The sequence below is a fragment of the Zingiber officinale genome, chromosome 7A, assembly GCF_018446385.1.
Source record: "Zingiber officinale cultivar Zhangliang chromosome 7A, Zo_v1.1, whole genome shotgun sequence".
In the NCBI taxonomy this organism is placed as follows: Eukaryota; Viridiplantae; Streptophyta; class Magnoliopsida; order Zingiberales; family Zingiberaceae; genus Zingiber; species Zingiber officinale.
Genome location: NC_055998.1, coordinates 4,905,478 through 4,930,790, shown reverse-complemented (window position 1 = coordinate 4,930,790; position 25,313 = coordinate 4,905,478). Strand labels below are relative to the sequence as shown.

General features: G+C 45.3%; 2 protein-coding genes across 2 annotated transcripts; both read right to left on the bottom strand.

The window, feature by feature from the left end:
• Positions 1–19,756: 19,756 nt before the first annotated feature.
• On the bottom strand, positions 19,757–20,332 carry LOC121999877 (protein SMAX1-LIKE 4-like). The gene has a single exon (XM_042554510.1). The coding sequence runs from the start codon at positions 20,330–20,332 to the stop codon at positions 19,757–19,759; it is 576 nt and encodes a 191-aa protein (XP_042410444.1).
• A 15-nt stretch (positions 20,333–20,347) lies between these two features.
• On the bottom strand, positions 20,348–22,814 carry LOC121999875 (protein SMAX1-LIKE 5-like). Its single transcript, XM_042554509.1, has 3 exons — positions 21,265–22,814; positions 20,603–20,795; positions 20,348–20,501 (listed from the first exon to the last, which is right to left on the bottom strand). Exons 1-3 carry the CDS (start codon positions 22,470–22,472, stop codon positions 20,352–20,354), a joined length of 1,551 nt encoding a protein of 516 aa, XP_042410443.1. The 5' UTR covers positions 22,473–22,814; the 3' UTR covers positions 20,348–20,351.
• Between the last annotated feature and the right edge of the window lie 2,499 nt (positions 22,815–25,313).

The following is a 25,313-nucleotide window of genomic DNA, read 5'->3' as shown; positions in this document are numbered from 1 at the left end:
CCAAAGCCGGTAACTTTATTTGTTGACAACAAATCTGCCATAGCCCTCATAAAGAATCCAGTTGATCCGGCAGTAAGGTCAGGGGACCCCCTCCGGAGGGGAGTCAACTCCACGTGGAGGTCAAAAGGTCAAATCGTCAACCTAAGGTCTGGCTGATCGGATAAGTAGGGATACCAGGCCGACCGGACGAGCGAGCCCAAGAAGAATCAAAGACAACTCGACGGGGAGTCGGGTTTCCGACGCTCATGGCGAACAGAGTCGCCAGGCCGAGCGGGTAGCCCGCTCGGCCGAGGAATAAAGCAGGAGTAGAATCCTCCCGGTCGGACCGATACCTACCCCGACTGGGATGATGTTCCTGCCGAGTGGCCGAACGCTCGACGTGGGGAGAGAAGAGACAAAAGGACAAGGGGACATTGGGGAACATCCTCTGACAACAGACATGTTCAACGATCAAGCCATACGCAGAAGCCTACGACAGAAGGTTCTGCAGTCCCATCAGAGAGGTGCTCAGACTGTAGCAGTATGGTGTCATGCATGTTCCTCTGGTAAGCCCATACTGAGGTATGGTAAGAGGACACGTGTACACCTCGATATGTGTGCATAAGCCTCCTCGTAGCCCTATATAAGGGCCTTCAGACTTCGCCGGAGGTACGCAATCTCTCATATTCAGAGCCACTTCACTGTTTTCCTCTTGCCTGACTTGAGCGTCGGAGGGTCGTCGCCGGGAATCCCTTCCCGGCCCGACTTCTTTGCAGGTTCGCCAGAGATCCATACGGCTAGTCAGAGTCTGGAGCAACAGAAACAGAAGACGCAAGCCGAGCGACCGGAGCAACAAGCAACGTCAGCGTCTGGAGGCCGAGCGGCATGGGGCCGAGATAAGGATCCAATCGACATACAAGGAGAAGCACCGCTTGCCCCGATTCCCTTTCATCGGGCCCTATTCCGTACGCCTCCTGAAGTCGCACCAGCTAACTTTGATAGAGGATCTTCATCCGACGAGGCTCCCAGATGAGACTACAGAAAAGGCAAGGCTCCCCGAACGGATGCCTCCCCTGAGCTGATCAACTGGCAGTTTTCAGAGGCCATCCTACGGGACCCTCTGCCAAAGCATTATGTACCCCCGGCGATCGGGGAATACAACGGCACCACCGATTCGGACGACTATCTGGGTAAGTTCGACAACACAGCTACCCTACATCAATACACAGATGGAGTTGGACTTGATTGACGAAGAGCGAGCCAAGGCGTCCGTCTGGCTGATGGCGTACCGGCAGAGAATGAAGCAGAACTACAATCGGCGCGTGATCCCTAGAGTATTCCAAGTCGGCAACCTAGTGTGGAAGAAAGTAAAGCCGGTCGGGGACGTGGGCAAGCTGGAGGCTCCTTGGGCGCGCCCCTTCAAAGTCATCGAGAAGCTCCGCTCGGGTGCCTATTATTTGGAGGATGAAGACGGACGGCGGCTGGATCGACCATGGAGTGCAAATCATCTCCAGCCGTACCGAGTTGGGTAAGAGGTGTGCCGATGTAATTCATTTTATGTATGTCTTAGTCGCCTATGTCCTTTTAATGCAGGAAGCAAAGTGAAAAAATGCATTTGGCATTATTTGCCGAACGTCCATGTTGAAATTAGCCTTAACGACCGTCGAGCTCCGATGTTAAATATCGAGAGTCGGACCGGCGACTATAAACCCTCTGGTCGGACGACCGTCGAGCTCCGACGTTAAATATCGAGAGTCGGACCGGCGACTATAAACCTTCCGGCCGGACGACCGTCGAGCTCCGACGTTAAATATCGAGAGTCGGACCGACGACTATAAACCCTCCGGACGGAATACCGTCGAGCTCCGACGTTAAATATCGAGAGTCGGACTGGCGACTATAAACCCTCCGGACGGACGACCATCGAGCTCCGATGTTAAATATCGAGAGTCAGACCGGCGACTATAAACCCTCTGGACGGAAGACCGTCGAGCTCCGACGTTAAATATCGAGAGTCGGACCAGCGACTATAAACCCCCCGACCGGAAGACCGTCGAGCTCCGACGTTAAATATCGAGAGTCGGACCGGCGACTATAAACCCTCCGGCCTGAAGACCGTCGAGCTTCGACGTTAAATATCAAGAGTTGGACCGGTGACTATAAACCCTCCGGCCGGACGAAGACAATAAAGAGGTCGGCGTGTGAGTCGTTTGGCCGACCGGCCAAGTAACCAAAGGTACTTCGTGAATCCTATTTAAAGAAGTGGGGGGCGTTCAGACGAGCGACCCGGTTATGTAGTATACTTCGTGAATCGATTAACGAAGAAGAAAGAAGGGGGAAACGTGAACGACAGTAATTCGCAAGCTGATCGGAAGGCACAAGCATTGAAAAAAAAAAGAAGAAGGAAAAGAAAGAGCAAGTTACTAAAAATACGACATGTCTTCATTACAAATTAGGCCCTTATGGCCGATCGGAAGGGTCACAAGGGGCACTACTTGAGAAAATCATAAACGGTCTTCGGGATGGAGGAGAGAAGCGCTACATAGTCTTCGGCCGGGATAACTATGGAGTCGGGAACCCTTAGACTTCAGGTAGTTAGTCGTGGCAGTAATGGCCAACCCAAATGTGGTATACATCCGCTTGTAGACCTTTTCAGAGAATTCGTCCGAGCGGATGTGCTGCTGCTTGAGTGCTGCGATCCGGCCTGGCTCGACCTTTTGATACTCTTTGAAGAGGGCTTGGGAAGCGTCAAGGGCCTCCTGCAAGTTATTCAGCTCGTCTTTATGCTTGATCGCTTCGCTCGAGCGACTCGCCTTCTCGCCATCCAGCTACTCCATTAGCTCTTTGACTCGTTGCACCAAGCCCCGAGCCTCGACATTTTTCTTCTCCAGATCGGAGATAGCCGTTTTCTTCCGCTCGGTTGCCAGGCTTATTTTTCGGTCCAGTGATTTGACCTGGCACTCAAGTTCGGCCAGAATATGGGTCTGATCGGCTGTATTCTTTTGCTCGGCCGCCAACCGATCTTGGATCTTCTTGAGCTCTTTCTGCAGCTCGGAGTATGAGGGGCCTTGGGAGCCGGATGGGCCGCCCGGAACCTTCAGCCTCTTTAATTCTTCGTCCACCAGGGCCAGACGGTTGCAGACGGCAATCTCTTCTAACCATCTCTGACATGTATAAAATTATTAATAGCCGATCAGAAAGAATGCGTAAAGGACTTGAGAAAATACGCTTACCCCAGTGGTCTGCTGCATGTGGCTGTTGGCCAGATTGCTGAGTGGAATCATAGCGACGCGTGCCCGAGCGTCGGCCCACATTTCGGCTAGAGGCCCCTTCATTGTGATCATGTGCTCGGGCGCGGTTGGCCGATCGGACTCTGGCATCAATTCTTCGATGGGGAGATGCAAGGAGTCCCTGATGGTACGACGCCGACCGGGAGTTGTCTGAGCAGAAGCTGGGGACGGATCGGAGGCCGGTGCAGACAATTGCGACAAAATGGCCGAGCGTTGGACTTGGCGGGGAGCGGGCGGAAGGGCGCTGACAGGAATGGCCTCGAGGGGGTCCGCGGACGTATCCAGCTGGGATGGGGTCCGATCGGACGAAATTGCCTCAACCACTGGGTCTTTGCCGCGAGAATCAACGGTGGTCCATTCGGACGGCTGGACCGCGGAAGTAGCCGAGCGAAGCGGTGTCTCCATTCGGCGCCTCTTTTGTCGGAGAGGGCGTTCTTCCTCCCGAGTGGAGTCTTCTTCCCGGATGGAAGGCTCTCGGCCAGAAGTTGCATCAACCGCTTGCTCCGGGAGAGAAGCCTGAGCTGCCGATTCCCCTGCGTTCGTCTCGCTCTCTCCTTCGTTAGAGCCGACCGGGGTGATGCCCAGTTGCTCCATCTCTTTGGCAGCTGCAGCCTCGAGCGCAGCCGCTTTCCTCTTCAGAATGCCGGCCATCACGGACTTCATGACAATGTCCGCTGCAAAGGAAAAAGGAGAAAATCAGTTAGCAATCAAGGCAAATGCCTAAATAAAATTCTTACCGAAGCTGCTCGGGAGGGGAATCCGGATCGGACTCAGGACAAATATGTACATTACCCCTTCGGGTAAGAACTTGTTGATGTCAAACCGCAGACCGGCTAGCATGTTGGCAGCGTGAAGATAGTCTGGTCGGGTCTTGAATCTCTTTAGCTCAGGGGAGGTTGGTGGTTCGACCTGCCACTGGGTTCGGAAGGAGGCCCGTTCGAGAAAACGAAGATAGAAATAGAACACTTTATAATGTTTATTGGAAGAGGACAATTTATTAAAGAAGACTAAACCGGGCCGAGCCTGGAACATGTAAGTACCCAGCTCGGACTGTTTAGGATAATAAAAATAATAGAAGACCTCCGGTCGGAGGGGAATGTTGTGGATTTTGAACAAGACGACGCCGCCGCATAGAAGGCGGAAAGTGTTAGGGACTAGGCTTCCGAGCGGAATGCTGAAAAAATTACAAACTTCTACGATGAAGGGATGGATCGGAAATCGCAGACCGGCTATGAATTGGTCACGGAAAACACAGAAAGCTCCGCGCCGCGGTTTGTTTGGCCGAGCGGAAGGTGAGGGTAAGATAATTTCAAGGTCGGAGGGGATGTCAAAAGTATCTATCAGAATATCGGCGTCGTGCTGATCGAAGCGCGACTCCATGGTAGTATACCACGGGCCGAGGGCTGGATCTTGAGGCTGAGAGGAACTGGCCATTGTCCGAACGGACGAAACCACAAAAGGTGAAGAAAGGCAAACGACGAAGAGAAGAGGAGGATGGATAAAACAGTGACCAAAGGACCCGAACTCGACAAAAAACACAAGGTTAGTGGAGAGGAAAGGAGGGAGAACCTTACAAAGAGATGGAGGATCGCAAGAACGACGCTGGAGATCACCGACATATAGAAACGCAGGGTCGCCGGAGCGCTGGAAACCAGAGAGGAATTGCGGAGCACGCGAAAGAAAAGGTGCGGCGGTGGGAGAAGACGAAGGCTTTATAGGGTTAAGCCCGAGCGGCCTCAGCCGTCGATTGCAGGTCACGAGAATCGAGGCCCGCATTGGGCCGTCCATTTCAAACTAAGGCGGTCCCATCGAAGGTAACGCCGCCACCGTACGCTGACGACATCGGGGGTGCCACGTGGCGCCGCGACATAGGTCACATTTAATGAGCGCCCTTAGCGCGCGCAGCGCGCGTGCTCAGCTTTAATGAAGGGGATTTGGCTCAAATTCTGAGAAGATCCGAGGAATAGTGTCGACTGATGCCATAGCTACCCCCACGTGGGCCGAGCGGAAGATGATTTCATAGATGCGCCGCTCGGAGATACCTACGGTCCAGTCAGTCGGACTAATCGCCTCCTTCGACTAGACTTGAAGGGGAGACAAGTGATCCGACAGTAAGGTCAGGGGACCCCCTCCGGAGGGGAGTCAACTCCACGTGGAGGTCAAAAGGACAAATCGTCAACCTAAGGTCTGGCCGATCGGATAAGTAGGGATAGCAGGCTGACCGAGCGAGCGAGCCCAAGCGGAATTAAAGACAATACGACGAGGAGTCGGGTTTCCGACGCTTACGGCGAACAAGGTCGCCAGGACGAGCGGGTAGCCCGCTCAGCCGAGGAATAAAGCAGGAGTAGAATCCTCCCGATCGGACCAATACCTACCCCGATTGGGATGATGTTCCTGCCGAGCGGTCGAACGCTCGGCGTGGGGAGAGAAGAGACAAAAGGACAAGGGGACATTGGGGGAACATCCTCTGACAACAGGCATGTTCAATGATCAAGCCATACGCAGAAGCCTATGACAGAAGGTTCTGCCGTCCCATCAGAGAGGTGCTCGGACTGTAGCAGTATGGTGTCAGGCATGTTCCTCTGGTAAGCCCATACTGAGGTATGGTAAGAGGACACGTGTACGCCTCGATATGTGTGCATAAGCCTCCTCGTAGCCCTATATAAGGGCCCTCAGACTTCGCCGGGTATGTGTGCATAAGCCTTCCCGACCCGACTTCTTTGCAGGTTCTCCAGAGATCCATACGGCTGGTCAGAGATCCACGTTAGCAGTTCAGAGAGCGCCACGTGCCCAGTGTCCGTCGACTCAGCGTTCGGACAGGATCAAATTGGCGCCGTCTGTAGGAACGCACCTGCATCCGAGCGGAAGCGATGGACGAAGCTGGACGGCCTGACGCCGTGATGCTCTCCCAGGAGGAGCTCGACGCTCTAATCGAGGCAAGAGCAGCTAAGCTCGTGCAGCAACAGAAACAGAAGACGCAAGCCGAGCGACCGGAGCAACAAGCGACGTCAGCGTCTGGAGGCCGAGCGGCATGGGGCCGAGATAAGGATCCAATCGGCATATAAGGAGAAGCACCGCCTGCCCCGATTCCCTTTCATCGGGCCATATTCCGTACACCTCCTGAAGTCGCACCAGCTAACTTTGATCAAGGATCTTCATCCGATGAGGTGCCCAAACGAGACTACAGAAAAGGCAAGGCTCCCCGAACGGATGCCTCCCCCGAGCGGATTAACCGGCAGTTTTCAGAGGCCATCCTACGGGACCCTCTGCCAAAGCATTATGTACCCCCGGCGATCGGGGAATACAACGGCACCACCAATCCGGACGACCATCTGGGTAAGTTCGACAACACAGCTACCCTACATCAATACACAGATAGAGTTGGACTTGATTGACGAAGAGCGAGCCAAGGCGTCCGTCCGGCTGATGGCGTACCGGCAGAGAATGAAGCAAAACTACAATCGGCGCGTGATCCCTAGAGCATTCTAAGTCGGCGACCTAGTGTGGAAGAAAGTAAAGCCGGTCGGGGACGTGGGCAAGCTGGAGGCTCCTTGGGCGGGCCCTTTCAAAGTCATCGAGAAGCTCCGCTCGGGTGCCTATTATTTGGAGGATGAAGACGGACGGCGGCTGGATCGACCATGGAGTGCAAATCATCTCCAGCCGTACCGAGCTGGGTGAGAGGTGCGCCGATGTAATTCATTTTATGTATGTCTTGGTCGCCTGTGTCCTTTTAATGCAGGAAGCAAAGTGAAAAAACACATTTGGCATTATTTGCCGAACGTCCGTGTTGAAATTAGCCTTAAAGACCGTCGAGCTCCGACGTTAAATATCGAGAGTCGGACCGGGGACTATAAACCCTCCAGCCGGACGACCGTCGAGCTCCGACGTTAAATATCGAGAGTCGGACCGGCGACTATAAACCTTCCGGCCGGACGACCGTCGAGCTCCGACGTTAAATATTGAGAGTCAGACCGGCGACTATAAACCCTCCGGCCGGACGACCGTCGAGCTCCGACGTTAAATATCGAGAGTCGGACCGGCGACTATAAACCCTCCGGACGGAAGACCGTCGAGCTCCGACGTTAAATATCGAGAGTCGGACCAGCGACTATAAACCCTCCGGACGGACGACCGTCGAGCTCCGACGTTAAATATCGAGAGTCCGACCGGCGACTATAAACCCTCCGGACGGAAGACCGTCGAGCTCCGACATTAAATATCGAGAGTCGGACCGGAGACTATAAACCCTCCGGCCGAAAGACTATCGAGCTCCGACGTTAAATATCGAGAGTTAGACCGGCGACTATAAACCCTCCGGCCGGACGAAGACAATAAAGAGGTCGGCGTGTGAGTCGTTTGGCTGACCGGCCAAGTAACCAAAGGTACTTTGTGAATCCTATTTAAAGAAGTGGGGGCGTTCAGACGAGCGGCCCGGTTATGTAGTATACTTCGTGAAACGATTAACGAAGAAGAAAGAAGGGGGAAACGTGAACGACAGTAATTCGCAAGCCGATCGGAAGGCACAAGCATTGAAAAAAAAAAGAAGACGAAGGAAAAGAAAGAGCAAGTTACTAAAAATACGGCATGTCTTAATTACAAATTAGGCCCTTATGGCCGATCCGAAGGGGCACTACTCGAGAAAATCATAAACGGTCTTCGGGATGGAGGAGAGAAGCGCCACATAGTCTTCAGCCGGGATAACTATGGAGTCGGGAAGCTGGCCCTTAGACTTCAGGTAGTTAGTCGTGGCGGTAATGGCCAACTCAAAGGTGGTATACATCCGCTCGCAGACCTTCTCAGAGAATTCGTCCGAGCGAATGTGCTGCTGCTTGAGTACTGCGATCTGGTCTGGCTCGGCCTCTTGATACTCTTTGAAGAGGGCTTGGGAAGCGTCAAGGGCCTCCTGTAAGTTCTTCAGCTCATCTTTATGCTTTATCGCTTCGCCCGAGCGACTCGCCATCTAGCTGCTCCATCAGCTCTTTGACTCGTTGCACCAAGCCCCGAGCCTCGACATTTTTCTTCTCCAGATCGGAGATAGCCATTTTCTTCCACTCGGTTGCCAGGCTTATTTTTCGGTCCAGTGATTTGACCTGGCGCTCAAGTTCGGCCAGAATATGGGCCTGATCGGCCATCTTCTTTTGCTCGGCCGCCAGCCGATCTTGGATCTTCTTGAACTCTTTCTGCAGCTCGGAGTATGAGGGGCCTTGGGAGCCGGATGGGCCGCCCGGAGCCTTCAGCCTCTTTAATTCTTCGTCCACCAGGGCCAGACGGTTGCAGACGGTGATCTCTTCTACCCATTTCTAACATGTATAAAATTATTAATAGCCGATCGGAAAGAATGCGTAAAGAACCTGAGAAAATACGCTTACCCCAGTGGCCTGCTGCATGTGGCTGTTGGCCAGATTGCTGAGTGGAATCATAGCGATGCGTGCTTGAGCGTCGGCCCACATTTGGGCTAGAGGCCCCTTCATTGTGATCATGTGCTCAGGCGCGGTTGGCCGATCGGACTCTGGCATCAATTCTTCGGTGGGGAGATGCAAAGAGACCCTGATGGTACGACGTCGACCGGGAGTCGTCTGAGCAGAAGCTGGGGACGGATCGGAGGTCGGTGCAGACAATTGCGACAAAATGGCCGAGCGTTGGACTTGGCGGGGAGCGGGCGGAAGGGCATTGACAGGAATGGCCTCGAGGGGGTCCACAGACGCATCCAGCTGGGATTGGGTCCGATCGGACGAAATTGCCTCAACCTCTGGGGCTTTGCCGCGAGAATCGACGGTGGTCCGTTCGGACGGCTGGACCGCAGAAGTAGCCGAGCGAAGCGGTGTCTCCATTCGGCGCCTCTTTTGTCGGAAAGGGTGTTCTTCCTCCCGAGCGGAGTCTTCTTCCCGGACGGAAGGCTCTCGGCCAGAAGTTGCGTCAACCGCTTGCTCCGGGAGAGAAGCCTGAGCGGTCGATTCCCCCGCGTTCGTCTCGCTCTCTCCTTCGTTAGAGTCGACCGGGGTGATGCCCAGTTGCTCCATCTCTTTGGCAGCTGCAGCCTTGAGCACAGCTGCTTTCCTCTTCAGAATGCTGGCCATCACGGACTCCATGACAATGTCCGTTGCAAAGGAAAAAGGAGAAAATCAGTTAGCAATCAAGGCAAATGCCTAAGTAAAATTCTTACCGAAGCTGCTCGGGAGGGGAGTCCGGATCAGACTCAGGACAAATTTGTACATCACCCCTTCGGGTAAGAACTTGTTGATGTCAAACGGCAGACCGGCTAGCATATTGGCAGCGTGAAGATAGTCCGGTCGGGTCTTGAATCTCTTTAGCTCAGGGGAGGTTGGTGGTCCGACCTGCCACTGGGTTCGGAAGGAGGCCCGTTCGGGAAGACGAAGATAGAAATATAACTCTTTCCAAAGTTTATTGGAAGAGGGCAATTTATTAAAGAACACTAAACCGGGCCGAGCCCATGAACATGTAAGTACCCAGCTCGGACTGTTTAGGATAATAAAAATAATAGAAGACCTCCGGTCGGAGGAGAATGTTGTGGATTTTGAACAAGACGACGACGACGCATAGAAGGCGGAAAGTGTTAGGGACTAGGCTTCTGAGTGAAATGCCGAAAAAATTGCAAACTTCTACGATGAAGGGATGGATCGGAAATCGCAGATTGGCTATGAACTGGTCACGGAAAACACAGAAAGCTCCGCGCGGCGGTTTGTGCGGCCGAGCGGAAGGTGAGGGTAAGATAATTTCAAGGTCGGAGGGGATGTCAAAAGTATCTATCAGAATATCAGCGTCGCGCCGATCGAAGCGCGACTCCATAGTGGTATACCATGGGCCGAGGGCTAGATCTTGAGGCTGAGAGGAACTGGTCATTGTCCGAACGGACGAAACCACAAAAGGCGAAGAAAGGCAAACTACAAAGAGAAGAGGAGGATGGATAAAACAGCGACCAAAGGACCCGAACTCGACAAAAAACACAAGGTTAATGGAGAGGAAAGGAGGGAGAACCTTACAAAGAGATGGAGGATCACAAGAACGGCGCTGGAGATCGTCGGCAGATAGAAACGCAGGGTCCCCGGAGCGCTGGAAACCAGAGAGGAATTGCGGAGCACGCGAAAGCAAAGGTGCGGCGGTGGGAGAAGACGAAAGCTTTATAGGGTTAAGCCCGAGCGGCCTCAGCCGTCGATTGCAGGTCACGGAAATCGAGGCCCGCATCGGGCCGTCCATTTCAAACTAAGGCGGTCCCATCGAAGGTAACGCCGCCGCCGTACGCTGATGACATCGAGGGTGCCACGTGGCGCCGCGACATAGGTCACATTTAATGAGCGCCCTTAGTGCGCGCAGCGCGCGTGCTTAGCTTTAATGAAGGGGATTTGGCGCAAATTCTGAGAAGATCCGAGGAATAGTGTCGACTGATGCCATAGCTACCCCCATGTGGGCCGAGCGAAAGATGATTTCATAGATGCGCCGCTCGGAGATACCTACGGTCCAGTCAGTCGGACTAATCGCCTCCTTCGACTAGACTTGAAGGGGAGGCAAGTGATCCGGCAGTAAGGTCAGGGGACCCCCACCGGAGGGGAGTCAACTCCACATGGAGGTCAAAAGGTCAAATCGTCAACTTATGGTCTGGCCGATCGGATAAGTAGGGATAGCAGGCCGACCGGGCGAGCGAGCCCAAGCGGAATCAAAGACAACCCGACGGGGAGTCGGGTTTTCGACGCTCACGGCGAACAGGGTCGCCAGGCCGAGCGAGTAGCCCGCTCGGCCGAGGAATAAAGAAGGAGTAGAATCCTCCCGGTCGGACCGATACCTACCCCAACTGGGATGATGTTCCTGCCGAGCGGTCGAACGCTCGACGTGGGGAGAGAAGAGACAAAAGAACAAGGGGACATTGGGGAACATCCTCTGACAACAGGCATGTTCAACGATCAAGCCATACGCAGAAGCCTATGATAGAAGGTTCTGCCGTCCCATCAGAGAGGTGTTCGGACTGTAGCAGTATGGTGTCAGGCATGTTCCTCTAGTAAGCCCATACTGAGGTATGGTAAGAGGACACGTGTACATCTCGGTATGTGTGCATAAGCCTCCTCGTAGCCCTATATAAGGGCCCTCAGACTTCGCCTGAGGTACGCAATCTCTCATATTCAGAGCCACTTCACCGTTTTCCTCTTGCCTGACTTGAGCGTCGGAGGGTCGTCGCCGGGAATCCCTTCCCGGCCCGACTTCTTTGCAGGTTCGCCAGAGATCCATACGGCTGGTCAGAGATCCACGTTAGCAGTTCGGAGGGCGCCACGTGCCCAGCGTCCGTCGACTCAGCGTTCGGACAGGATCACCAGTATTCCATGGTCAAAGCAAGCATATAGATACAAGGTTTCATTTTATCAGAGAATGCGTTGACAAGGGGTGAATTGTGGTTGAGTTCGTTAATACCGGAGAACAGCGAGCCGATGCATTAACTAAAGCATTACCAGGAGTGAAGTTAGCTGCCATGCGACAACTACTCGGTGTCCGTGACTTAGAACCATGCCAGGATTAGGAGGGGTATTGTGAGCATAATCCGGACATGATTATTGGCTATGTGGTTTTCTTTTTTTTCCTTGCATTAGTGGTGATAAACTTTCCTAGCTTTAAGGGATAAAGTACTAGAATTAGTCTTCCTAATTTTTAGGGATAAATCTGGAATTAGTCTTAGTCTTATGGTGTATATAAAGGGTCCTAGAGATGTGTATTCATTCAATTCATTTTTCCATCTTCTAAGAAAGTATTCTATTAGTTGTCTTCTTCCTCGCTCTATTCTCTTTTTTTTTTTTTTGCATATTAGTGTGCGTTGGGATTGCAAGGTTGCAAACATAGTCCCATATTAGAAATACATGGGAAAACTCATGGGTTTATAAGAGAAAAGATATCTTCATTAGTATGAGGCCTTTTGGGGAGAGCCCAAGAGCAAAACCATGAGGGCTTAGGCCTAAAGTGGACAATATCATGCTATTATGGAGATATCTAAATCTTTTTCGTTCCAACAATTGGTATCAGAGCCCGGACTGCCAGAAGGTTTAACCTCCGACTGTGCACAAGAGTTATGGTCTGATTGAGCCATGTGGGTACAATATTAACCTCGAACAAAGAAAGTGGGGGCTCCTATGTTCGGATCAAGAGGACCAGACACCAGGCAGGAAGTCCTAGTTGCGACTAGGCAAGGAAGTCCTAGTAGGTCGGGTGGACTGAGGGGCAGGAAGACCTGGTGGGTCGAGGATCGGACGTGGGAAGCCTATGATCCTTTGTTTGAGGGAGGGATTGTTGGGGTTGCAAGGTTGCAAACATAGTCCCATATTGGAAATACACGAGAAAGCTCATGGGTTTATAAGAGAAAAGATATCTCCATTAGTATGAGGCCTTTTGGGGAGAGCCCAAGAGCAAAACCATTGGAGCTTAGGCCTAAAGTGGACAATATCATGCTATTGTGGAGATATCTAAATCCTTTTCGATCCAACAGTGTCTGCCTTGGGTGCTATTCATCGATTCTAAGCCAACACCAGGGACTCCAAGCAAACTGGGGCTTGGAAAACATTTCTCTCTCTAAGTCCTTACCAAGTTGTCATTCAACCTCTGTTGCGCAAAGAGAGGACAATACCTCTCAACTTCTAAAACGTGGAAGAAGAGGAAGAAAGAAAAGAGATCACGTGGAGCAACAAGACAAAGGCGCACAAAAAGAGAGCAAACACGAAGAAGGAGAAGAAGAAGAGAAAGAAGAGTTATCGTGTTTCGGCGACGTGCCTACTCTACAAAACGGTCGAAACTTTATTAGAATTCTCTCTACACAAAAGAATCATATCTAATGATTCTTGTGTTTGTTGTTGTACAATAAGTTTACAATTATCCCTATAAATAATGTTAAATCCCAGATCCAGTAAAATCGTAACAGAATTTTGTTATGAAAAATCACAACAAAATTCTGTTATATAAAATCTTAACAGATTTTTCTTTCATAACATCCCTCATATTAATCTTCGCCCAAATATAAGTCATCCGCCAATAACCTCTGATCAAGAGCTTCCTCCGGTTGTATGGAGCATCCGGTCAGCGTATGACCTTTTGCCACAAAGAGCTTCCTGTTTACTTTTCAGCAAGGGAAACGGATAAAGGAGAGCTTCATGTGTGCCGTTGAACTTATTCATTCCTGTCATTACGAAAGTTAAAAAGACTCTCATGAACAAGTTTGACTCTAAACAGCTCTTTGATAAAGTCAACTGGACAATTTTGCTAGTGATTCTGAAGCTATACCAAGGTAGATATAATTGACACCAAATAAAGTTTTGAATTTTTCAGTTGGATGTAATCATATCCCTGTGACAAGCATCCCACCACATATCAACTCGGATGACCTATGGGGCTGATGTAATCATATTCCTGCTAGTGCGATTGTTTGTGCGCGAGTGATCAATTAAAACCATGCAGTTGAATCATATACTTGGGGTGGTCAAAGTAATGAAAGAGAACTCAAAAGTGTTTCTTTTGATCAACAAGTTGGGGAGGCAATGGCAGAGCCAAGTGAAACGCTACCCGGGCTGTAGCTCCGGGTTTTTTAAATTCCTAGTTAAAATTTAATTTTCTTTTTTTATTTAGCTTGGGGCTCATTTTTATTAAATTTGCAGTCCGGTGGCATCCAAGTTCAACGAAGGAGAAGGAAGAAAAAGTAAAATTCCTCTTTTTTCACATCCGCTCGATTCTTGGCATCTAAATCCAACGAAGAGAGAAAGAAGAAAAAAATAAATCCATCTTTTCCACATCCGCCCGATTCCTTCTACGGTTTTACCTCTCTACCCCGCCTGATTTCTTCTTAATTATCTTCTTGCTCTTCATGTTTCGCTCCTCTCTCGATTGCCCGCTTGCCCGGACTGCACCATCCAATCATCTTCCTCTTCGTCCAGAACCCCTACATCTTGTCCTCCCTCCTCCTCATCTCTCTCTTTGTCAGCTCCCTCTTCTTCTCTGCCTTTGAGTTTTCCACCATCTCCCTCTTTGCCAACAACCTCGCCGATTTAGCCACCAGTCCATCACTAACCCCAGGAGCCCCAACTACTATGAACTCCTCTATCGGCCAGATAGAAATTTTCTTGAAGAAAAATTCAAATTTAATTAGGTGTTTTCTAATTTGGAATTCCTTTTTTTTTCCTCCATGAATTGATATCAGATTTGGTAGTTGAGACAGACAAAACCTAATCATCTAAGTATCTTTTTATATTTGTTAAACAGAGGGTTCAAGCTTGACAAAGGAGAAGACACCAATTGCTTCCTTGATCAAATTGTTTCTCTATCTACACCAAATCGCAACACCGTCATCCATTCAGGTTTGGATTTTTTTAGTACTTTTTTAATTCAATAAATGATGTTGAATTTTTAACTATTACTATTGTTGTTGAATCTAGGTAGCTAAGGTGATATTTATACTAGAAATTGTATTAGAAATAATTCTTTAAGATCCATGAGATTCTAAGCTAATCATGTCAATGAGTATTTGTATTAGGTTATTTTAATATCAAACCAAGAGAGAAAAAGGGGAAACAATATTATATCATTCTTTAAGCCAAGAATTGATAATCCTTTATCATCCGAGAGGACCGAGACTAATACATCCATTCCTAATGAGGAGTTCGAACCTTCATCTAAATCTCAAAGAATTGAATTTGATGAAACTTTACTTGAACGAGATCTTGGATTGTGTATTTCAATGTGGCAAAATCCAGTTAATTATCATGATGAAATTAAACGAGCTTATATTAAAATGGGTCGATATCAACCTAAATTGCAGCAGTGCCCATGGTCTGAATCAGGAAATCAACATCGTCGATTTCAATATACATGGTTTAAAAATTTTCCATGGTTAGAGTACTCTTTTGCAAAGGATGCAGCATTTTGTTTTCCATGTTATCTTTTTGCATTAACTGAAACAAAACAATCTGCATTTATAGTTGAAGGGTTTAAAAGATGGAAACACGTTAATGATGGAGTCAAGTGTGCCTTTTTGTCTCACATGGGAAGTTTAACTCGGTGCATAATAAATCTGTAAAATATGTTGTTGATGTGATGAATGTAACTCAATGTATAGATAAAGTTATGAATCTAGAATTTTCTAAATAAATTAGAAAGAATTGAATAAGGCTTGCATCAACAATTGAGAGCGTACATTGGCTTAGTTTGCAAGAATGTGGATTGAGAGGCCATGATGAAGCTTCAGATTCCCAAAATCATGGTAATTTCATTAAATGCTAAAACTTTTGGGAAAATGGAATGCTAGTATTGGCAATGTTATCTTAGATAAAGCTCCAAGAAATGCAAAATATACCTCATCAGAAATTTAATTTTTTTTTTTTTACATATTATTGGTAACAGAGTCAGAAATAAAATCCGTGAAGAAATTGAAAATTCTAAGTTTTGTATTTTGGAAAATGAACCGAAGGATGTATCTAACAAAGAACAGATGACTATAATTTTGAGATTTGTTGATGTCCATGATTTTTTGCGGGAGCCTTTTTTACAAATTGTGTATATTCATAACACCACAGCTGCAACACTTAAGAAAAAAATATGTGATGCCCTCACTAGATATAATATAGAAATACATAATATGTGAGGTCAAGGGTATGATAGTGCTAGCAACATGTCTGGTACTTTTAATGGATTGTAAGCTTTATTTCTTAAAGATTGCCCCTATGCATATTATGTGCATTGTTTTGCCCATCGACTCGAGCTAGCATTAGTTGCAGCTGCTGAAAATGAGATCTCTATATGACTTTTCTTTTCGAATATGACGACTATTGTTAATCTTGTTGCATCTTCTGTCAAACACAATGCCGAGTTACAATCTGCTCAAGTTAATGAAATTACACGTTCTGTTGTTGTTGGTGAACATGAGACTGGGCGAGGAGCTAATCAGATTGATATTTTGCATCGAGCAGGAACTACTAGTTGGAGCTCCCATTGTCAATATATTTGCGACTTAATAGATAAGTATAATGCAACTATTAATGTACTTGAAAACATTATCACCGATGGTTCCTCTACTTTGATGCGTGGGGAAGCTGGTAGTTCCTTAATAGTGATAAAGTCTTTTGATTTCATTTTTATTTTGCATTTGATGCATAAAATTATGGAGATCACAGACTTACTTTGTTATGTTTTGCAACAAAAATCTCTTGATATCATAAATGTAAGGGATTTGGTCTTTACAACTAAAGCATTTCTTCTAACATTGAGAAATGATGGTTTTGATATTCTTTTTTCATATGTCAAATCATTTTGCACAAGATTGGATATTGATGTACTAGAGATGAGTGCTCATTATAAGCTTTCTAGTCATTTATGTCAATAAAGTGATACCATCATAGTTGAGCATCACTTTCATTACGATATATTTAATGCTGCAATAGATTTTCAATTGGGAAAGTTAAACTCTAGATTCAGTGATGAGACAGTAGAACTTCTTATGCTTATCTCTGCTTTGGATCAAAAAGATAATTTTAATTGGTTCTACATTGATAAGATTTGTACTCTCGCCAAGAAGTATTATCCTGAGGACTTCACTGGACAGGAAATGCATAATTTGAGGTGTCAACTACAACATTATGAGCTCGATGTGATTTGTCATAAAAATTTCAGAAAATGTCCACTATCTCATAATTGTGCCAAGGGCTATTTGAAACAAAAAAAATTGTAATACTATAATTTAATCGACAAGGTGATTCGTCTAGTTTTAACTTTACTTGTTTCCACTACAACTACATAGCGTGCATTTTCGGCTATGAAACATATTAAAATAGTTCTTCGTAATAGAATGGGAGAGGATTTTCTGACATATTCTATGAATATCCACATTGAGAGAAAGTTTGTTGCAAGTATTGATTCAGATTCTATAATTGATGAATATTATACTTTGAAAAATTGTAGATCACAATTTCAATAATATGTGTATGTATATATGGATCATAAAATGATTTTTACTTTGTGAGTTATTTGTGCTAATTAATTTTTTCAACTTTTATTTAGGAAGTTATGGCGTAAAAGTTCTCCAACTGAAAACTACAACTGGAGCGGCAATTCAAGTAATCGTTTAGCTGCTTAGATTCTGTCTCTTGTAGTTCAAATCATATATATCTAAAACGTACCAAACTATGCTTTAACAGTTTTTAACAAGATTAATGTACCATAGTCCCGGTTTTTGTCGATGAAGGAAACCTCTGATCTGCTTCTAGTGCAGGTATACATCCATCATGTTTTCTATAAGGAACAACACGATTTCAACATTCCTTTTTTGACTTTCTGTATCTTGCCTAACTTCATATTTTTGTACTTGGACCTACATTTAAGAAAGTAAAATCACGACCAGTGGTAACTTTAATTAGTTTTTTGTTAGCTAGCAATTTGTTTGATCAATTTTACTTCTCAACTTGTAGGTGGCAAAGTTCCTTTCCTGTTTCAAGTCCATACCTAGTATTGTTGACCTTGACAAGGTTTCTGGTGATGTTTGGTTTGGTTCAAGAATAGTGTTGAAGGTATTCTTCCCGGATTTGATTTATTTATTTTCTAGTTTTTACTTGACAAATTAGGCATATGTTTCTTATGGAGTCTATTTTAATTTCCTTTTTAATCTTAAAATTCAAAATTTTAATAGACACTCTGTATATTACAGTAGCACATTGATTTCCTTTCATTTCTCTTTTTTGGCGCATAATCACAAAATACTATGAAGAGTTACCATATCCTTCATTTTATCTGGAAATCAACGGCGATGAAGACCTCTGAGCATCGACTATTATTTGTTCTTGATAGTATATTAGTGTTTTGTTAGATTTTGATTTTCTATCTGTCTTAAATATAAATTTCTGTTGCATAACTCAAGAAGAAATATCAAAGGGATTTGCAAAACTTGACTTTGGCCACTCAATCTTTCAAGACTTTTTATTTGTTTGTGTTTACTACACTTCTAATATTTTGCATTAATGAGATAAGATTATTTTTCCTTTTCATGCTAGTGAATTTTATACTGCTAACGAACTGACTATCCTACAAAAACTTCGAGGTCATCATTATTGATGCAAACAACGACCTAAGGATTAACTCTAGAGTTACCGTTAAACTTTGCTTTCATGGTTACCTTTTATTTAGAATTTGATATGATTTCAACTTAGACTTTTAGTTATCTATTAGTCCCATAAGTTATGTGATTCTACTCATCAACTTGTATCCTTTGATAATTTGGACTTTGATATATTTTAATACCTATCATTTTTCTATTTGTTTGTTTGACAAATGAGTTTTTTTTCTATGAATTTGGGGTAAAGTAAAAGATATAAATTATAGTTGTTCTATTTGTCTTATAAAAAATATTTTTTGAAATATTTGTGTGAAAATATTATAAGTTTTTTTTAATATTTATTTTTTAAAATATTAAAAAAATAGCAATGGAAATTTAATTCCATCCTAGATTTAGTGATGGATATTAATTTTTTCACTAAATTTAGTTACGAATATTAAATTTCGCCATTAAATGATAGATATTAAATTTCATTACTAAATTTAGTAATGAAATTTAATTTTCTTTACAAAATGCAGGGATCAAATTAAATTTATGACTGATAATTCGGTGTTAGTTTTTAATGGTTGTATATGGGTGTGTGGAGGACAGGCCCTTCCCTCATTACATAATTGTACCAATCATTTCATTAAAAAATTTTAAATGCTTAAAGAATAAAGTCACTTTTGTATAACCATTGTAGAATATTGAGAGAAGTCATGACTGACCCACTGAGCCCCTCTATTCAAACATTCTCGCAACAAATATACGATCATATTTCAAAGAAAATATTGGCGCAGAAAGCCAGAAAAGTCAGGTCAAAGTTAGCTAATTTTTAAAGATGAGAAATAATAGATGTAGAGTGATCTATATTAACTGCATTATGATCATCTTGAATGCTCCACTTTCAAATGATTGCACACAAACAAATGATATCAATCATGAATTTTCTTGTTTTTTTTTACAAGTTCATCAATCAGGCGACAATTCTATGGCAAAATAATTTATATCAATTAAAAATTATTTTTATGTTTTAGTCATTTGAATTATAAGAAATGTCTTGAATTCTTGTCCCCTGTTATGTCCACCTAGACATGAGAAAGGACCGCCAGAGATAAAATAAGGTGGCTACTAGTCTTTGGAATAATGACTAACATATAAGAGAGGTATTTATCTCAATTTTACTGAGATTCGAACTCCAGACCTCATTATGACAACACCTCATATGTTAGTCACTAATTCCATCCAAGGGGACAGCCAGAGATAAAACAAGAACGTTGATGATATGGCACCAACAACTGCACTTGATGCAGTTGCAGTAATAATTCAGCTAAAGGACTGCTTAGTTAAGATTTGAGTAAAGATATGTAACTGTAATTGGAAAATTTTGCTTAAAGAAAATTTTACAAGGTGGCATTGCGCCTAGTTCTTAAAGATTGCAGCACAGTTCGATATTTATCTTATTTGGCAGCACAGAGGCCATGAAGCCAAACTCTTCAATGTTCCTTCTCTCTTCCCCTTCCAATCTCAACCTCAAGTTCCCACCTCTTTGCACAGTTAGTAGACACGGTTGCAAAACCTCTCTCACCCACTTCTCAAAGAAGCTCTCCAAGAACAAACCAGCGGCCTGCGTTAACTCTTCCACGACTTCCGGATCGATGAAAAGTTGCCACTTTTCATCCTTAGCATTCTGCATTTCATCAAATGCTCGATGCAGCTTCAAGAGGAGATTGACCTTAACCTCGTGGTACTGACCACAACATGCATTTAAAGTGAGCTGAACAGTCGAATTCAGAAGCTCTTGTGGGAGACGGCGGCTATTGAATTCCGCTTCCTGTGTTAGATCACTTGGAACAGTATGCTCCTCGATGTCACTGTTCACTGTAAAATTGAGATCAAAACTATGCTCCTCTTTTCTTGGCTTCTTTGATAAGCTCCCAACATCACTCTCTGACTTTCTTTTGGCGTCGTATGGTGATGATGTATCGGGGGCACAAAGTTTCATCGCCACTACATTGTTAATGTCATTGACATCCTTCACGTTTGAGCACTTCTTCAGTATAAACATTTTGAATGGTTGAAGGGAAAGATAATGATTGAGATTCGATCAAGGTTTTGTTTTGGTTGCAGAACATGCTGTTAGGCCAACCTGAATTCAATTCTGGCAAGGCTTCCTGAAACAAAAGAAGAAAAAAAATACACGAGAAGATGTACATCATAAGAAGAGATACTATTTATACAAGGAAAAGGATGCATAGATTTCTCCCTAATTTACCTTCTGATTGCTCTCAGGGTTTGCTTGGAGCCAGCATGGGATTTCTGACTTGAAAACTGACGCTTCTTTTTCAAAGTTAAATGTGCATTCGTCACAACAAAGCAGCTTCTCCTGTGGCTTTGAGCTAAAAATCTTGGACTGGAGCAGTTGAAATGGGGACTCAGCAAATGTTGACACCTTTGAGTTTAGGCAACTGCCAAGAATAAAAGAGGAAATGGCATATCAATATTTCAGTGCCATCTAGTTCTACTCATATAACTAAATCATGAAATAGAAACGGATTTCAGTAGCATGAAACAAGGTTCACTAGTTTTTCATCAACAAGCAAGGTGCAATATATTTTGCCAAATATTAGGATTAAGCTTAATGAGAATAATCTGAAGCACTTCCACTATTCTCTAAGAACCATGCAAGGGTTGTTTTTGATATATGCAAGTGATGTTTTGGCTGGGATAAACAAATTAAAGGAAAGAGTGTCTTCCACCTTAGAAAAATTAAGTGGTCCTGTTCCTATTGTTATATATACCATGTCTATCTCACAAACATGGCTCCACAATAAGAACATCCACATGTATCCCTTTCCAAGGAACAAGGATTGCCTCCGATAGATAAGAATTCATGCTGAAAGAGACTCAAACTTCAACCAATGATATATATCTCACCTGGAAGCTTGGAGACCCAAGCCAAGCCAACCTGAGGGAACCACCACAGCTTTAAGGGCCCATAGAGTCACAAGACATGGCTGCCTTATTAGGCACTTCGTGTACGTGCTGTAGCTTGCGGTAGCCAATAACCATACCCGGTTGTTCATGCTGCTCTTGAACTCGGAGAAAATATTCCCCATCTCCACAACAATATGCTCCACTGGGTCGTAGTTGAATCCGCTTCCATCTATTGGTTCCTCATTCACTGCCCAACTCAAATCCCCTGCATAGATTATGAGTCCAACTGTATATGATGTTAGAGAATTGATGGCTTTTCTGAGATCAGCCATCTTCATGTCCACTTCGCCCTGGCTCATCAGCCTGGGATGGACAGAGAACTGAAGATTAATGAAACCGGCGTGCATGAGCTCATCAGGAACCTCATATCTCTCCAGCCTCCGCTTCAGCTCATCCACAAGGCCCTCCGTCATGGAGATAGAGTCCCCGACCACCACAGTGTTGTCCTTCCTTCCCTGCTTGCTTATCATCGTCCCAATGACCGACGTCAAGTCCTCGCTCACGGAGACCTTAGAAGCAAGACCCAGAAGTGGGGATTGCCACATCTCTCTGCTGGCGTTGGTAATGTCCTTGCTAGAGTCCAACAGAAACGGAGAGGATTGGTTCAAAGTCGAAGCCTCTTCCTCAAGGTTACTCTTGACAAAGCTGCTAGAGAAGCCAGCCTCCTTCATCACCCTGCTCACACTAGGGTCATCCAGAATGGAGAGCATGAGCTGCTCCATCTCCACCTTGATGGCAAACAGAGGCTGCTGCTGCAATTGTTGCAGCTCAATGCCGCCCCTCCTCTGGTTGGCCTGGGCCCTCTTGAGAGCTGCAATGAGGGAATTTGAGAGGGAGGAAGGGGAGGGAAGGAGAGAGGCAGAAGAAGGAGGAGCGGTGGTGGGAAGCCGGTTGAGGGCCACATTGAAGCAGAGCTCAAGGGCTCTGCACCGAAGAGGGTGGGTGGTTGGGTGGTGAGGCTGGGACTTGAGGCAAGCTCTCCTAAGAACATCAGTGGAGGCAGAGGAGGTGCTGATAACGATGGCAGCAACATGAAGGGGTGTGACCTGGGCGTGGCCTCTCCTCCTGGCCAAGTTGACCGAGAGCTTGAGGACCGAGGCAACCTCATCAGTGAGAGCCTGCTGCACTATGCAAACTCCACTTCTCATACCTCACCCTCCAATCTCCTCCTTCTCCTCCTCTTTTTAGCAACACCACCGCCTTTCCTGCTCAGTGGGTGTTTGATTAGAGCTGCGTGTTGAGATGGTGGAGAGGAGCTGCTTGCAGGATCGTGAAGAACAAGGATTACTTGTAATTGTAGGATAAATGTGTTGGTGATTGCTACGCATTGTGGGGCTTGGAGATAGTTGGTGATCAGGGGTTTATGCGCCAGGATCTCTCTTTTTTCTTCCTATCACGTCCCTCTTTACTCTGGCTTTTTCTGTTGTGGCTGGTACAGACTGTTGGTGGTGTCTTTCTACATCCACTTCAGCGATTTCTCGCTTTCTTTCTGCACCTTCTTTTGGCCTAATTTGCCTCCTTTTATGCTTGCTTACGAATGCTGTCCCTTTGGAGTAAAGTTGCAGTAAAGGTGATTGAGCTCATCTTAACGTAGTTCGTCCCAGATTAAGGAAATCTTAAACCCCTTCTTCACTGTATAGGTAGGGTTTATAGGTAGTGTACCAGTTCTATATATATTTTTTTTCTAAGACTTTCTCAATTGAGACAGATTAAAACAGGAGTGACAAAATTAAAATCCCTGCACACTGACATCGACGCAGATCATATTTGAATACTATTCTTAATAAACAACTTAATAGAAGAATGGAGCTAAGGAGAGGCTTCATTCTTTTACAACCCAGACTTGGATCATAATTAACCCCTTAACTCAAAGATTAGTAGCCGTCCGTGATTTACCTCCTCCGTGTTGATCTTGGGACGGATTGACGGGGACGTGGGCGGCAAACGTATTCGCCTTCTGCCACAATAATTAACCCCTTAACTCCTTACCCAATTAATCAAACATGTCAAAATCGGGTCACATTTAAATGAGCCAAGCAACTCCTTGATTATCGCTTCAAATTAAGATTCTGATCAGATATCTTCAAAGATTCTGATTACAGTGAATTTCTACACAAGCCTGCTCTGCTTAATACTGCAATGCATGCATGTTATGGTCTCAGTCTCAGTCTCAGTCCAAGTCTCAGGAATGTTGAAGCATTCTGCTCGCGAGCTGACAAGCTCCATCAGAATCGTTCAAAGAATCAAAAGGCGAACCGGCAGGAGGCAGAAAAAGAAAGGAGGAGAGTTGTTAAAGAGGTGGAGAATTTTTTACTTTAAAGAGACTGTTTGCGTACTAGCGGGCGTCCCCTCTCTTGTCTCTTGTCTCGTAGCAGCCAAAACACAAGAGTGATCACTCATTGTCTCAAAAGAAAAAAGGTTTGTAGTAGAGAGACAGCGGTTGGTTCCTTTTCCCCGAGTAACAAAGCATGCTCATGTCTGCCCCACTTGCGTCGCCTTAGCTTGATTTTATAATTTTGTGCTCTCTGGCTCTTCTTGCAGTTGCAGAGAGGAGAGGCCCACACATCTGAAAATTAAATGCTTTTTTCATCTTTCCTGTTTAGAGCATATGTGTTTTCTTCGCGGATGTAAGTTAAGAAAAGGGAGATGCGGTCGGACTCACATTTCTCCTTATTTTTCTATTTTTATTAGAGAGAAAAAGGAAGAGGAAAAGAATGTTGAGAACGAACGGCCTAAATGGGGTTTAATAAAATAAAAACTCTCATGAAATGCTAGAAAAGAATTTTCCTCCAAGAACCAGTAGGAAAAAACCATTTTCATCTCCTTTTTTCTATCAACTTATTTGTGCACAGCTCCCTTTGTTTCATAGTCGCTGTCAGCAGAATTTAGTTAATTAATGAATAAACACTCGAGAATTTGCAGCTCCAATGGCCATCAACTTGTAAAATGTACATTGTCACAAACTTGTTTTCTTAAATGAATAAACACTTGAGAAATGTACAATGTAGCAGTCAAGAAGTTCAACGGAAAACTGAATTAGATAATGATCACTTCTTGTGATGACTTTACCATCAAGCAATACTTGCTCGAGTAGAAAGAATTGCACAGTGCATAAACAGTAGTTGGATGTTGAGAAGGTCACATGCTAAACAATGTATGATAATTAGTAGGAAAACAATGCCGAGGACGAAAAGAGATTTAAACCTTTATAAACTTATAAATCTGTTTCTGCAAACTGCATGAGATCAGAACAGCTTGTCATGGCAGAGGAATACATAAATCAGAGAAAAAAGAATAACAAAGTAAGTTCATGTTTTCTCCTCTCCATCGGACGTCGGCAGGATGGGGGAGAAATCAATTGGGGGTAAAAAGGCGAAACATTCGCTCCCAGTGCCCCCGTCGTACCTGACCCAAGATCATTACGAGAGAGATAAATTGTAGCATCCGAGCGAGTATGTGACAGATATGGTATAATACAGGGATAGGAGATTTATTTCCCAGTTGTTCCGAGGATCGATCATGCGACCTCATTATGACAATACCCGCCACATACCAACTCGGATGATCCACGGGGTCGGATGGGGGAGAAACCAAGGAGAATGAGTGAAGGGATATTTATTTTCTTGATTAAAATTCTTTTTCCTTGATCAGCATAAAGGCAGTGCCATTTGCAGAGGAAAAGAACTTGAACAAGAAAGATTGGAAGAGGGAACCACAGCGAAAAGAGATGGCAACAATGGCTACAAGACATTGTAGCTCGACAGGTGAATGACATAGGAGAGTAATGAAGTGAGAGTTTGAGGCATTGCATCAAAAATGCCAAAAGGGTGAAACCCAATACCCTAAAACTTTCCTCTCAAAGGACAGGACAGCAATGCAATGCCTCCCCTCTCTTGCTCTGTATTCTCTACTTTTGATGCTTCGTCTCCTTCGATTTTATGTCAGAATAAAGCCCAAAACGCCACTGTTATGCTCTTTGTTCTTCTTGT